Source organism: Vespula vulgaris, chromosome 11, assembly GCF_905475345.1.
Source record: "Vespula vulgaris chromosome 11, iyVesVulg1.1, whole genome shotgun sequence".
Classification (NCBI taxonomy): domain Eukaryota; kingdom Metazoa; phylum Arthropoda; class Insecta; order Hymenoptera; family Vespidae; genus Vespula; species Vespula vulgaris.
In genome coordinates, this window is record NC_066596.1 from 4032977 (window position 1) to 4047163 (window position 14187).

Genomic DNA, 14187 nt, shown 5'->3' on the forward strand with positions numbered 1-14187 from the left:
TAAAAAGGAAACGATCGTTTTAGGAATAAATTAAAATTAAAAAAGAAAAATCTAAGCCATATTACAGGTAGACGCTTGATACCTTTCGAATACTCTCTGTAGGCCAGCATGATGTCTTCGATACCGTTCCACCTTGGCTTTTCTTTTTTCTCACTATGTTCGTCGGTGTTTTCACAGATGTCTATGACTTTGCTGTATTGCTTTACGCCATTTTCGCCGGGCATAGGAAAGGTAGGGTAATACATGGAAACGATATTCGGTACTAGAGGTGGAAGAGGAGGTGGTCGTTCCGGAACATGCTTCACTTTGACTTTATCCAAAAGTCTCATCTTCTGAGGTGGCTTCGGCAAAGGCGGAGGATCTTTCGAATAGACTTTGGCAATTCTTTCGCAGTAGACGGTCACGGAATTCGTACTCTTTCGTTTCTTACGATCTTGTAGAACGTACTGCCACGTCGCCTCGGCTTCTGAAATTGTAAGGTGATCTATGATTAATAAAACAAAAATAAAACAATGGATTTTATGAGGAGTAATTGAATTCCTTACCGTCTCGTTTATGCGGTGGCATAACGTCGAGACCTATTGTTCTAAGGAAACCAACTTTTGGTTCGAAATCCGGCGATTGTAATAGGACATCCGGATGTTCACGTGGAATCGGTAACACGGATTCGATCATAGCCTCAGTCTCGAGGGGTGGTTCCGGTGGGTCTGGATTTAGTCTGTACCTCTTCTCAACTTTACACAATTCGATCTCTATATAAAAGATAAAAATTTAACGTTAGTTATGATAATGAAAAATAAAAAACGATTAAAGGAAAATTTATAACTGATATATAAATAATTTTAAATGATTTACCGTTTCTGGTACTTAATGTAGTGAGTCCAAACATGGCGAGGAAAGACAACTTCTTGTAGGAATACTGTAACTTCGCTGGTGGACCTTTAATAATCCAAAGATCCATCTCCTTATTGTCTTCCTCGCCCTCCGAATCGGAACTACACGTAATCCCCGTGTTTTTATCCCTCTTCCTCTTTCGTCGCTTCTCAGCCAGATCCAATGAAGATGTCAATTCTTTTGGTTTTTCGGGTATGGCGAAAGACTGCTCGTTGTTACCGGCCGTCTCCTGCTTGACGAGAGCCTTACTCAAATCGGGCACGTTCAGTACAGCTGGCTCGCATTTCACGGAAATCTCAGTCAAATTATTGCACTTGTCGGTAAAACAAAACGCAGTTTTCAGCTCGTTGTTCGAGAAATTCAAAAGCTTTTCTTGATATTTTGGTATCTGGAGGAGAACGTTCGAAACGTTCTGACAGGTACGCAATACCTCTTCAGACTTGATGCTCTGCATTAAGTGACTTGTATCAATAGGCTTCTGCGCAATCTCGCTTATACTGAACTTAAAACTTGGCTGAAACGGTAATGTGGACATTATGTTCGGGTCATTTTGGCCTTTTTGTGGTTCGACGTCGGGCTTGTTATATTCTTGTTTCTCATTCTGACTGAATTCCGCCGGATGAAAGGATAGAACCGGCGGTCCCTTTCCCTGTTCGTAGTTCAAATGTGGAGCTAGTGTTTTCTCCTGTAATATGTTCGTAACTACGTGATTCTGTTTCGTTGGTTGTTGTTGTTGTTGTTGTTGTTGCTGTTGCTGTTGCTGCTGCAACTGCTGCTGTTGTTGCTGCTGCAGCTGTTGTTTGTTGTGAATTTCAGTTGTGTTTTTTTCGTTGCTCGCATTGTGCTTGTTTTCTTTAGCAACGGCAACGTCCATGTTACTTTTGTGATGATTATTCGTGTGATTGCTGATTTTTGGAGTATTCGACGCAACGCAGTTACCGTTGCCGTAACTATTACTTATTTGGATTTGGACTTTGTCGCTGGATGTACAATTAACTAGACTCAACGGCGCGCTCTCGTTTCTTTGTGGCACGAGTTGCGACGTTTGTTGATACTCTGCAATAGAATAGGAATTCTGTTGCTTGTTGCTGTTCGTATTGCTGACGATGTTTGCGTTATTACTCGTAACGTTGCCACCGTTGCCGCTCAACGTTTGTATGCTCATCTTGTTCGACGAATGATGCTGATGTTGATGCGTTGATGTTGAAAAGTGCGGTGGCTTGTAAAGACTTGGCAAATGGGAGACAGGTATGTGGGGATGATGAAATTGAGGTGGGTAAGGAATCGGTTGGGAGAGCGATTGTTGAAGATTCGCCGATTTGCTGTTATCCAGCGACGAGTTTTCTTGCGCCTGCAGTTGACCCACGATGGACGCAGAGGTTGTTGATGTAGCTGATGACTTCAACGTCGATTCCTGATGATTTATCTGATTAGCTATACTATGATTGTGACAGTTTATCGTGGGTCTTTGCTGTGGCTTCACACTGGATCGAAAAGAATCCTCGAATGGTCTAACAAAGGCTGGTTGCATCGTCGTGGAAGAGCTCGTAGTCGTCGTGGTCGTGGACGGTACAGTGGTAGTCGTGATTGAAGTTGTGGTCGTTGTTATGCTCGGTGTACTAGTCGTGGTGTTCGTTGTTGACGCTACTTCCTTGTTCCTGGACACGTGAACACCGTGCAGCAACGGCGGAGACTTGCGCGTCAGGGATACGTGATTCATGGAATTCAAGGAGGATGGTACGGCACTTGGAGTAGGCAAGGTATGGGTTGCGTGAGTTGTCATCGTATTATTGTTCGACAAGGAATTAATGGTAGTGGTGCAGCTGGTGTTACTCGTACGTTGCTGATGCTGCACCGGTTGTTGAGTTTGTTGTTGATGTTGTTGCTGATAATATATAGAACTTGTGACCGTGGTCGTCGCGCTACTCATTATCGTGGCTGTATGCTGACTAGAATGAATGGTACTCGACGGCACTGGGGGAAGGTGGAGAGAAGGTATAGAGATAATAGGTGCCAGGGGCATGCTTAACGGCGGTGGTGGCCCTATTACTCCTGGGGTTAAGGATGAAATTGGAGGTATCGAAGGTATAGGAGGTGGACCGATCGGCGCTGTGCTAATCGCCGGAGGAGGTGGTCCAAGATTCAGGGGAGTTAACGTGCTTCCAAGAGGAGGTGGGATCGGAGCGGAACTAACGGAGCATATGGAAGCAGAACCCAGAGAGGATGGCCCGATTGGTGCGGCTGGGCTTGGAAAGGGTGGTAAACGAGAATGGTAGATGCTCGCTGCTGCTGCTGCTGCTGCTGCTACTGCTGATGGATCCGATGCTGGTGGTGGTGGTGGTGGTGGGGGTTGTGCTTGCGGAGCCGTTGCTTGTACTGTAGACGATGACTCGTCTTTTCTTGACTGATGATGACCACCGCTACCAGGAACAACGCCATTATTGTTGCTCGTATTGTTGCTGTTTGCACTGTTACTATTTGGCCTGTCTCTGCTGTTCTCCCGTTCACGCTCCCGCTCGCTGTGCATCTGAACCGCTATGGTCGGCTTCCTAGCTGGAACAAATCCCGAACACAGTGCTTGGTAACCCTCCATTCGTTTACCGTTCTACGTTTGAATTTAATCGAACGATTGATTAATGGATCGATTGTCGATTATTTTGGATTGAGTCGCGATAAGAGTCCCTGGGTGGTCTTTTTTATTCAAAATTCTTTCTATTAACTACGCGAGGAGAAGCCTTAATGATATCTATCTTTAATATATCTATATATATATATATAATCGACGTGTTTCGTTTTTGTTATTTGTTCTAATATGGAAAAAGCTAAAGATCTTCCGCATTTCGCAAATGTTTAACATAATTCAGAAGTTTCGCTAGCGCTGTTAGAAACGAGGTAAAATTTAGGCTTATTTGTCGAGACGACGGTATACGATGATCGAGAGGGTAACGCTATCCTTTCGAGGTACGACACATTGTTTGTCTACTTTGACTTACCTTAGGGATCCATATTCTCTTTCGTTGCTATAGAAGATATCTGAATCTATTCGCTTCGAAGTATTGGGGATGATTTCCATTTAAGATTATTTACAATAGATGTCTAAGATTACGAATAAGTAAAACTAACTAATACGCTGATTGAAGGTGACGATCGCTAGTCACCATCGTTTAGCCAAGATTAAAAAGCAATGCCAATGTATTTTATGGATAATGGTGATGACGCTCTAATAACCGGTGTCCGAATGACAAGTGCAGACTAACATTAATCGAATCTTCCCCAAAACTGTTTCAGAAAATGATGCGAGGGTCAAGAATTCCAAGTACAATCAGAATTTTGATCAAATTTTTTGCAATATTTATTTTTCAATTGTAGTCCAAATATACATGTTTACATAATAAATTATATAAAAATGGTATAATTTTGACAAAAGAATATGTGTGATAAAGTTATATACATCGGTGGATTCAGTCAGTATTAGGAGCAACGTGTTTAACTACAATTAAGGGAAATTATTTCGACATTTAGCGATTATTTGCAAAAATTTCTAAAACAGTTGCGGGAACTAATACGCAAGAGTGCATTGCGCCTGGAAAAGTATATATATATATATACTTCTTGATATATTCATATATATATATATATGTATATATATATATATACTTTTTAGTATATACGTATATGAGATTACTGATTATTTAATCGGTGTTTCGTCTAATTGTCTTGGCACGTATTATAACAAATGCCTGCTACCTAATTTAACGAATAAGAAATTACTCGATAAAGATGCACCACCAGATTAGTAAAAGACGAGACTACACGATCATCGACCTTTGGAATATACAAGGGAAAGAAAACAAAGGATGAACAAATAACTTACGACGACTGATGTGACCACCGATCATTATTTTTGTATTCGTACGATTTGTACGATGCTAATTTTCAAGAATTAGCGTAAATTATAGGCAAAATTTTTTATAGGATACATCTATACAAAGATTCTCTAATATGGGAAAGAAAAAAGAAATTATAATCTAATTAAAAGAAACAACGTTTAACGTATAAACGGTATGACAAAAAAGAAAAGAATAAGATAACCCTAACGCGCAATAACATTGTCTTTCCTTTTTCTTTGAATGAGAATGAAGAATTCAACAAAAATCAGCCCTTCTTCGAAAGGCGTGCACTCTTATGTTTAAGTTTCGCCATTTGTGACGTTTAATATAACTATAAAACGATTAATTATATAACGAACCTGTAATTGTACATTCAGAGGTCTTATTTGAGTACTACAAAGTGATTTTTGGAACATCATATAGACAATAGGTAACGGCCGACCGAAGGCCGACTTAGATTATTCGTCTTGATGTTTAATAAAAGTTAGCGACAAAACGTTTTGGATAAGTCTGACTTCGGTCCGCAGTGAGAACTGAATAATTCGCTAAATCGGGCCTTAAGAAATTCGCGTTTCAGTCGGTCCCAACCCTAAAAAATTCGAGATCATAGAGGGTCAGGCAGAGATGATTTTTACGCTCTCTTTGACAAAGAAACGAAGAACAAAAGAATAGAAGTAGTATTTTTAAAGTACACTAAAATCGATCGAGAGCACCCAGGACTGTCGCGAGGCCAACTGTTCTACTTTGAACTTCTCTCTCAAAAAGAAAAAGTAGAAAAAAAAAGATTCATAAATAAATGAAAATAAATAAAAAATAAAAAAATAAAAAATAAAAAAGTAGAAAAAAGGAAATTAAAAAAAAAAAAATTAAAAAAGAAAGAAAAGTCAAAGAACGAACGTTAGGCTTAACTAGATCGTCGAGCTGTGCGCTTACCTAAAAAATATCAATCTGACCTCCATAAGAAACAATTAACTATGACTATATTTTCTTTATTTTCTCGTTTAATTATATCTAGATTAAAATTAGAAGCGTAGTATGTTTTTTTTCCTCGTTTCTTTGAAACTTCCGTCACAGTCAAATATATTCTACAACGACTTCTCCTCGCTTGGCTTCGTCAGTTGCTTCATCTAATTCATTTCTTTTCGCTCGAAACACAAGTCGATTGAAATTTTTTATTTTCGCAGTATATAGGACATTTTTTCTTTTCCTTCTTTCATATTTTACTCGAAGATTCTTGTACTACGTTATACTAACAAAATTCCTTAATGAGAGAACGATCGCTTGGCACCGACATATACTTTATTAATTTATTTCAAGAGTAGTAATAAAATTAATGAGATTAATAAAGAGAATGTTGAAAGGATAACTCACTGTTTAGAACATCGTCTTTGTCTTGACGATGTTTCTAAGACAAAAAGCAGAAGAACAAAGAGAAATTGAGAAAAAGAAAAAGAAAGAGAAAGATAGAGAGAGAGAGAGAGAGAGAGTGTGAAAGAGGAAATAAAAGAGATCGAGATAAAAAGAGAAAAAAGATTTATAATAAAAAAACACGACGTGGAAAATGGAACACAGACTATTTCGTTTTAAAATAGATGAAAAGTTTCGACTGTCGATGGCTCGAACATAGGAAGAAACTTACGGTGATCGTTTTTACACGGTTAGGCTTGGGATGAGAGGGTAAGAGATAGAAACAGAGAAAGATAGATATATCGGAGAGGATTGGATATAAGTTAAGCATTTAAGGCGAAAGAGAGTAGTCGCGCGATATTTTTGGGGTGTTTTTTTTGTTCCTTTTCGTTTTATCAATCTAGAGCAGCCAACAACGAAAAGAGAGATTTCACGCGTTAATGAGCGATCTCGGCGATTTCGCGTGACGCTTTCTTTTTAATGAAAGGCTGTGGGGGGTGGAGCGACTCGCTCACCTGCAGTATCGGTGGATGCAGGTGTGGGTGCGGGTACCGGGGCAGAGGAAGCAGTGCTTCGTGCTGCTCTTCTCCTCTCTTCCTCCTCTCGTAAAGCAGCCTGCTGTTCCCGCGCTTGTCTCAGCCTGTGCTCCTCTTCCAATTTCAGCCTGAAACGAGAAACGTCGCTTCGTTAAATCTCAAGAACGTTGAGAGACACCTCGGCTTTCAACAGATTTTATTAAGGAAACAAGACGAAGTCGATAGCAGTCGACTCTGGCTTTTTACTTACCGCTCGTGCATCACCGGCGACATGAGTCCCAGCGAAGCAGGTGGAAGCATGTCTGGACTGTATCTTAACCCATAAAGGGGATACGATGGCAATCCAGGAAATAACGGTGGTCTCAACATCCCGCATCGTTCCAAATACAATTGTTCTTCTAACCTGTAAACAAAAGAAAAAAAAGAAATGATTCTAATGTTTTACGTTATAACATCGATTAAAATTTGAAAGATCTCAGAAAATCGATAGAAATTCTCAATTAATAACAGCGAAGTGGTTACCTATAAGCGTGCTGCAGATGTGGTGGTGGATAGAGACCATGGTGATAAGGGTTATAAGCAGCAGGATCCAAAGCAAAGGCAGGCGGAGCATGGGCCGGATGGTGTTCAGGTCGATAGGGTTGGAAACCGGAACGAGCCAACAATTCGGAAGCTGCTGCAGTCACGCTATGTTTGCTAGTTTCAGTAGGTCTGGCAGTCGTGTATAAAGAGGGAACCTCTTCCGGCCTTCTTTCGTGCGACGTTCGTTCCTGAAAATCAAATCCAATTTATATTATACATATCTATTGTTAATAAAATATTATTATAGGAAAGAAATAATTTTAAGATGATTATTTAATAGACGTTTAATATTCGATAGACGATATTTGTTCTTCGCTAAAAAAAGAAAAGAAAGAAAATATTCACGAGAATTCCGAGAACAGAATTGAAGGAAAAGGGAAATGAAGCTTTGATCTTTCGATTATACCAAATCGAGCTTCTCTACTCTCTTCCAGCAGAATGAACGTTTTCTTCATATCGGGCCATGATTGAAGATTCTCTTTCACTAGCTTATACTTTATCAAAAGACTTTGACTTTACATTCTTCTCCTCTCTCCTGGCGAATATTGAATTTTATAGGAACGATTGTTCGATCTTTAGGAAATTTAACATTTGCGAAGTTCATTCCCGTATCCAGATTCTTCAAAGATTACTAAACTCTCTTACGCTTATTATAAATACATTTAAGGTCTCTATCCTTAACTGTTGCACCGATATAAATTCTTTTACCTTTACAGACGTATACATTGCCTTCGTACAAAGAACTCGACGACGAGAAAGTGCTTTGTCGTCCTAGGCTATATTCCGAGTACGTTCACTCCGGCAAAGAAAAAGAAAGAAAAAGGACGCCAAAAAGGGATAAGAAGAATGGACGGAAGTAAGTGAAAAAGAGAAGAAGAAAATAAAAGACTGGAAGGTCGTACGAGGCGATCACTCACCTTGGCAGGAGAAGGACCTCTGACCAGAGGAGGTGGAGCCCGACTCTTGGGACTGGCACGGGGTTCCTCTTCTTGAGGAGCCGGTCCTGCTTGTTTCGCTAGGTTCCTCAAAGCCGCGGCGAAACTTCTGTTGTTCTGTTGGCCACCTGGCCCGGGTCCCGGGGTATGACCCTGAGGTAGAACGCCGGAACTGGGTCTGTGGGACTTGCCAATAGACGTTGGCTGTGCTTTGGTACTGGCTGGCTGGAGACCTGAAAGAAATCCTGTGGTTAGTGACGAGGTCACAGTTACGTTTCCGTTTTTTTTTTCTTTTCTTTTTTTTTTTTCTATATGTAATTATGAGAATAAATTTATACATGATTCATCCTCTAAATTTCTTTCCTTCATTTCGGAACCTATACCGACACGAAACAATCTCGCGAGTGGAAAATAATCAAGAATTATTAACCAAGTTACACCTGCGATGGAATTAATTTCAATGGAAATCAACGTTTCAACGTGTTATTAAAATTATTACTAGTTCTGAAGAAATCAATAAACGAACCACGTAAATTGCAATTTCAATAATACGAATGAGGATAAATGGCGTTACGTAAAAGAAAAAAAAAAAAAAAAAAAATGAGGAAACTATTTACTCTAACAGCGGTTATAAGCGCGCATACGTTTCGTTCGATTGTAATATGACGATAAAATTACTGTAATATCAGGATGACATGGATGTAAAGAATAGATGCAATTGATATTACTCGAAGTAATTGCCTTTTATATAATGCGATAAGTGATCCGTCGATATAGATTTATATATATTTTCTACCCTAATTAAAAACTTTCAACAAGATTGCAATAGAAAAGATTTGATATTCGGGTGCAGCTTTTAATAAAAATTAACATTGATTTAAATAATTGACGAATAATAAACATTGAAAGATTTGGAATACTCAAATTATATGTTTATAGTCTTATCGACGTATAAAGATAACAAAAGAATTAATCTAAATTTGCTATGTGCGAAAGAGCCGTTCGGTCACGATCGAGGATTATGAATTTCTTGCGAGATCGGAGGTCGAACTTGTGTTGACGCGACCCGCCAAAGAGGTCAACCGGTCGAGGTCGGTCTCGTCGATGATTAATTGGAGAACGAGCGTCGAGGTAACGAAAAAAAAGCGTTGAATAAAAGAAAAAAAGGAGAAAAAAGAAAAAAAAAAGAAAAGAGAAGTGATCAATTGTCAATCATCGTTAACAATTTTTCTCGGTTAACGCCAAAGCTAAAAAAATAAAACTCGTTACAAAGCGAATGATAATGCAAAACAGGAGGAATAATCCAAATGGTAGGCGTTAATGGATCGACGATAAAATGTCGGTGGTGTCACGCGTACGTGAGCGTTTCATTAATTTGTATGACTTTAACATAAATTAATTGCCACCAAGAGGACGGCTCGCGCTCGTTACGCATCAGACGGGGATTAGTTATGAACAAATGTATATGAGATGGTCGCGAATTGCATATAATGTATATATGTGTTATGTGCATATGCTCTTTTCAACGACCTCACAGGTAACTTTTGGAAGATCAATGGACATAGGTCATATCGCAAATATAAAACGAAACACGACAGTAAAATCGAAGTCTTGTCTTTAAAGCAATTAATAATTATGGATTACAGAGAAAAAAAGGAAAGAAAAGAAAAAAAGAAGCACAGACTGGAGAAAGAATTTTCAAACATCGAAGTTTCGTTTCCTTTTTTTTCGATTTTTTTTTCTTTTTTTCTTCTTTTGCAAATTATAGAATAGGAAAAAAAAAGGAGAAAGACAGAAAGATGGAATAAGAGGAGAAACGTTGCCACTCGGCCGAGTCTTTGTTTTTTGGGATGTTGCACGCGAAAAGAACGACAAAGGGCGAGAGGAATCGGCGTGCGTCGCGAGAGAAAGCTCTACCCGCTCAAAATGAGAAAATAACAGGGAGAGAATGCCCGACGGCTCGCTCCTTTCGAGGGTGGCTTTCGCCCTCCATTCAATTCCTCATCAGGAGAGTGCACACGCCTCTGCGTCTCTTGCGGATGTACATCCTCACCCTCTTTTTCTTTCTATATCTACCATTTTCCCCTCCTTTGCTTCAACTCGATCCTCGACTCTCCCTAAAGTGCTCGGCTCCGAAACGCAATTTCTTTTCATCCGTATCCCCACCTCTTCTACTTTTTCTCGATGTCCCTTCACGATGTACCCTAGACTGCCGTGCCTCTATTTTTCTATCTTTGTTTCGTAGCATTTAATCTCTCGGGAAGGACGTAGAACGAGAGAATTTGTAAGAAAGAGAAATTACAGGATTCTACGCGACGACTATCGACTTTCTCGTAGATATAAAAGAGATTCTTTTTTTGATGGGCATCATTATTCGTGAAAACCATTATAGGCTAAGGGCTAGCCGATAGAAGAACCTTTTCGTTCGAGAGATCTTCGTTCGTCGAGACCCTTCGTTATAACGAGGATGTGAAAATGTGCGTGTGGTCGTGGACAAGATAAAAAGAAGGTGAATATATACATGCGATCACCATCGACGCACCAGCAACAGCAGCCATGCTAGGACATTTACTAACACGAGCAACATCGTCGTTGCCGTGAGTATCACGAACTCTGGGCTTGGGTTGACTCTATGCCGAGGTCTGGAGGATTCAGAAGGGTGTAACGGGGGTGGTGTTAAGCGGCTTACAGTCTGTTACCATGGTAACACCACACCACTAAGACAGGAAGAGCTTGAATCCAGCGCGTTGCAGGCCCTGTGACCCTCGGCGTACCCCATCAACGACGCAACCGAAGAGAGAAAGAGAGAGCGGGAGAGAGAGAGAGAGAGAATGTCGGGAAACGAAAGAGGGGATGAAAGGGAGTACGTGGGCGGAGGGATTACGCCACTAACTCTGTTTTTACACCAAAGTGTTTTCACCGAGAGCTTCCGATGTATAAACCGCAGCTTCGGTGTGCTCGCTATAACGAATTTACGTCGTACCGCGAAACACGAGAATGAGAGAGAGAGAGAAAGAGAAAGGGAATGAAAAGAGTAGGAGTAGTAGTCAGAAAATTTTCACCCCTACCTCTGTCTTCTTCCCCTCGGGAACCAACGGACTTACGCGTAATTAGATAATTAGTACGCCGAATCTAACGCTGGCTTTGCCTTTCGATTTGTTAGATTTAATATCTTTTCTTTTATACTTATATATCCTTCCTTTATTTATTTTTATTTATTTTCTTTTTGTTTTTCATTTTTTCGTAAAAACCAGCAATATTTTTTCGTAAACGGGCAGTAACCGTAAGCTCCCATTTTTTTCGCAAGAGTTGAGATATTTTTAATAAAATACAACGGTATGCGCGATCACATGCACCACCGCGTTTGACATGCACGCGCATCAACCCCGGTTCGTATTTCGCGTACTTTATTACTTTCGGTAAATCCGTTGGTCGCAATGAGAGTTGGCAAAAATAAATTTCATACGAACGATGATATTGCGAAATGGTGGGCGCTTTATTTTTGCAATTTCCCGGCGATCTCTATCCTACCACTATTGACCAACCGTTCTAGTCGATTTTTATATTAAAAAATATTTAGGCACGTACGATCGAGGCAAATATGTTCGGGAAAAACAGGTTTGAAAAAAAATCTGCAGTTCTTTGACTCCAGAGTCATGCAATTATCCGGTCTTTTTCTTTTTCATTCTTTTTCTCTTCATCATGAGGAATGAATTTACGAGAAATTCAGCATGCGTTTGACAAGGGAAAGATGCCTAGAAGTCTGGAAAGTTAACAGCATTTCGATTTTCCCTTTCCCACCGAGAATCATTAAATTCACGGCCTATAGTAAAGTTATTGCGTATTACGTTCACCTATTGAACTGCCATCTAGCTACCCTTACGCTTTCTGCTACCTCAACTAACAGAAACACCCCAACGAGAGTCATGTACGATAAGATAGAAACTTGAGTAACGTCTAGAAGTTCGCAAACTACTTAAGAACACGAATGCCGGTTGCGGCACGAATGCGCGATCTCGTGACAACGTCGACGACGACGACGTCGCACAAATAATTTGCGCTGTGCGGAAACCGTAAAGGCCACGACTCGTTTCGAGGAGTCGTAATCTTCGTTGTCGCGACACCGTTTCGAAGATACATCGATATTATCGGCTCGTTACGAAACTTCTACGACTCGAACTCCTCTATTCGAGCTTATCTTCAAATATATGAACATTTTATGAAGAGCCATTATCTATGCAATGAACATATAGATTAGCGAAGTGCAATTCATTTTTTTTCCCATTTTGTTTAACATTTACATTTCGAAATATTGTATTTTGAATAAATGCACCGTGTAAAGATATGTACGTATGTATTCGATATTTCCGAATTTACGATTTATTTCGCGTAATATGTAATTTTTAATTCGTGATAATTAAAATTCAGCTGGGAGTTTTGGTCCGTAGGTAATATATAATATACGTGGATATAATCGATAAATGAATGCACAATTTTCAACGCAATACTCTGCGGATATTTTAAAACTGTTAAGCACTGCGAACGCTTCGGTACAAGTTAAAAAAGAAAGAAATGTTAATAAAATATTGCGCTTTACAATATTTTGAATATCGTGTTACTAGGACATATCTGTACAAAGATATTCCAGTCTAAACTGACGTTCTTACAATTCCTTTCGACATTCATTCAGGAAAGAGAGAGAGAAAGACATAGTACTGACCTACCGCTACTACTACTACTAATACTACGTGTCACGTGACCGTAGTGTTTTTTGCACGCTTAGCGTCACCGAGACCAGTTCGAGGAACTTATGTAGGTGAGCGTTTTAAATGTCTCTAGAGCACATGCCGTTTTCCCCGAACTAGAACATTTTTTTTCACACGTTCTTTTTCACGTTTTTTCTTTCTCTAGTACGGCTCAACGCTTTGATATTATCGGCAATTTTTTATTTTAAATTTACAAAAAAAGAACAGTCACGCATAAAATAACATGACGACTGATTATCTAAAAAATACAAACGTATAACAAGGTGATAGTAAATTATAAATACAATTTTTTGCTAAATCATTGAAAGAATTAAAAATATATTAACACTTGTCTTGTTAATATCTTAATTTAATAATATCTTAATAACTAGATATCAGCATGTTCTATCGACTTCTGTAAAGTTCGTGTAATTTATTATCCGATATGTTAGGTAAATGAAACGCTCCATTAACCTGAGTAAAATGAAACCGTTAAAGTTCAATTAATAAATGTAATATCTTAATCAACTTCGACGTTTCTCTTGAACGAACTTATATAAACGATTTTAAAAGAAACCATTTTCTTTATCAAGTGAGAACTAGCGATCGTAATAAAGGACAAACTATAGCATGTAACCATTGCTGTATAACCTGTTGACGAAACGGAATCGATCGTGGCGCGTGCTTCCTTTCCATTAAACGATCCTATCCGAAGCTCTACGTATTATAGATATATATATATATATATATGTGTGTGTGTGTGTGTGTGTGTGTGTGTATGTATGTACATTGTACATACATGTACGCAGAACGAGTCATCTCGTAATTCCCCCACCGTTTTGCTACTAGTGATGCCATACTCTCCCACTTCTCTGTTTGTCGATGACACTGTGTGCGAACGCGAACAATCGGTGGTTGCCACGCAATCTTCCACCATTTTTGATGTCACCCAGAGGGAGAAGAAGAGACATAAACGCGCGTGCGTGTAAACTTTGCGTTGACAAAAGAGAGCGAAAAAATGAGCGAGAGAGAGAATGACCGATCGACATCTGTCTCTATAGAACAACGCGAATGGCCATTGATTTGAGTCCTTCCAGCTTTGAAAAGTGCTTCTGTCATAGATCAGCGACCGCCGTCGTATCGACGATAAAGCTTGTTCGTTCGAATAAATGGCGGAAAAACGTTATCATTGTTTCGT

General features: G+C 39.5%; 1 protein-coding gene across 3 annotated transcripts in view; it reads right to left on the reverse strand.

Annotated features, from left to right (window-relative positions):
• LOC127067570 (uncharacterized) overlaps positions 1–14187 on the reverse strand; it is a 72425-nt gene that overhangs the window by 1746 nt on the left and 56492 nt on the right. For all 3 annotated transcript variants that reach the window (XM_051002651.1, XM_051002648.1, XM_051002649.1), the window contains exons 9-15: positions 8227–8477; positions 7250–7497; positions 6978–7130; positions 6707–6855; positions 856–3447; positions 546–752; positions 83–466 (exon numbers count right to left, since the gene is read on the reverse strand). In XM_051002651.1, coding sequence (XP_050858608.1) covers positions 83–466; positions 546–752; positions 856–3447; positions 6707–6855; positions 6978–7130; positions 7250–7497; positions 8227–8477 — 3984 coding nt within the window. The remainder of the gene's footprint in view (positions 1–82; positions 467–545; positions 753–855; positions 3448–6706; positions 6856–6977; positions 7131–7249; positions 7498–8226; positions 8478–14187) is intronic.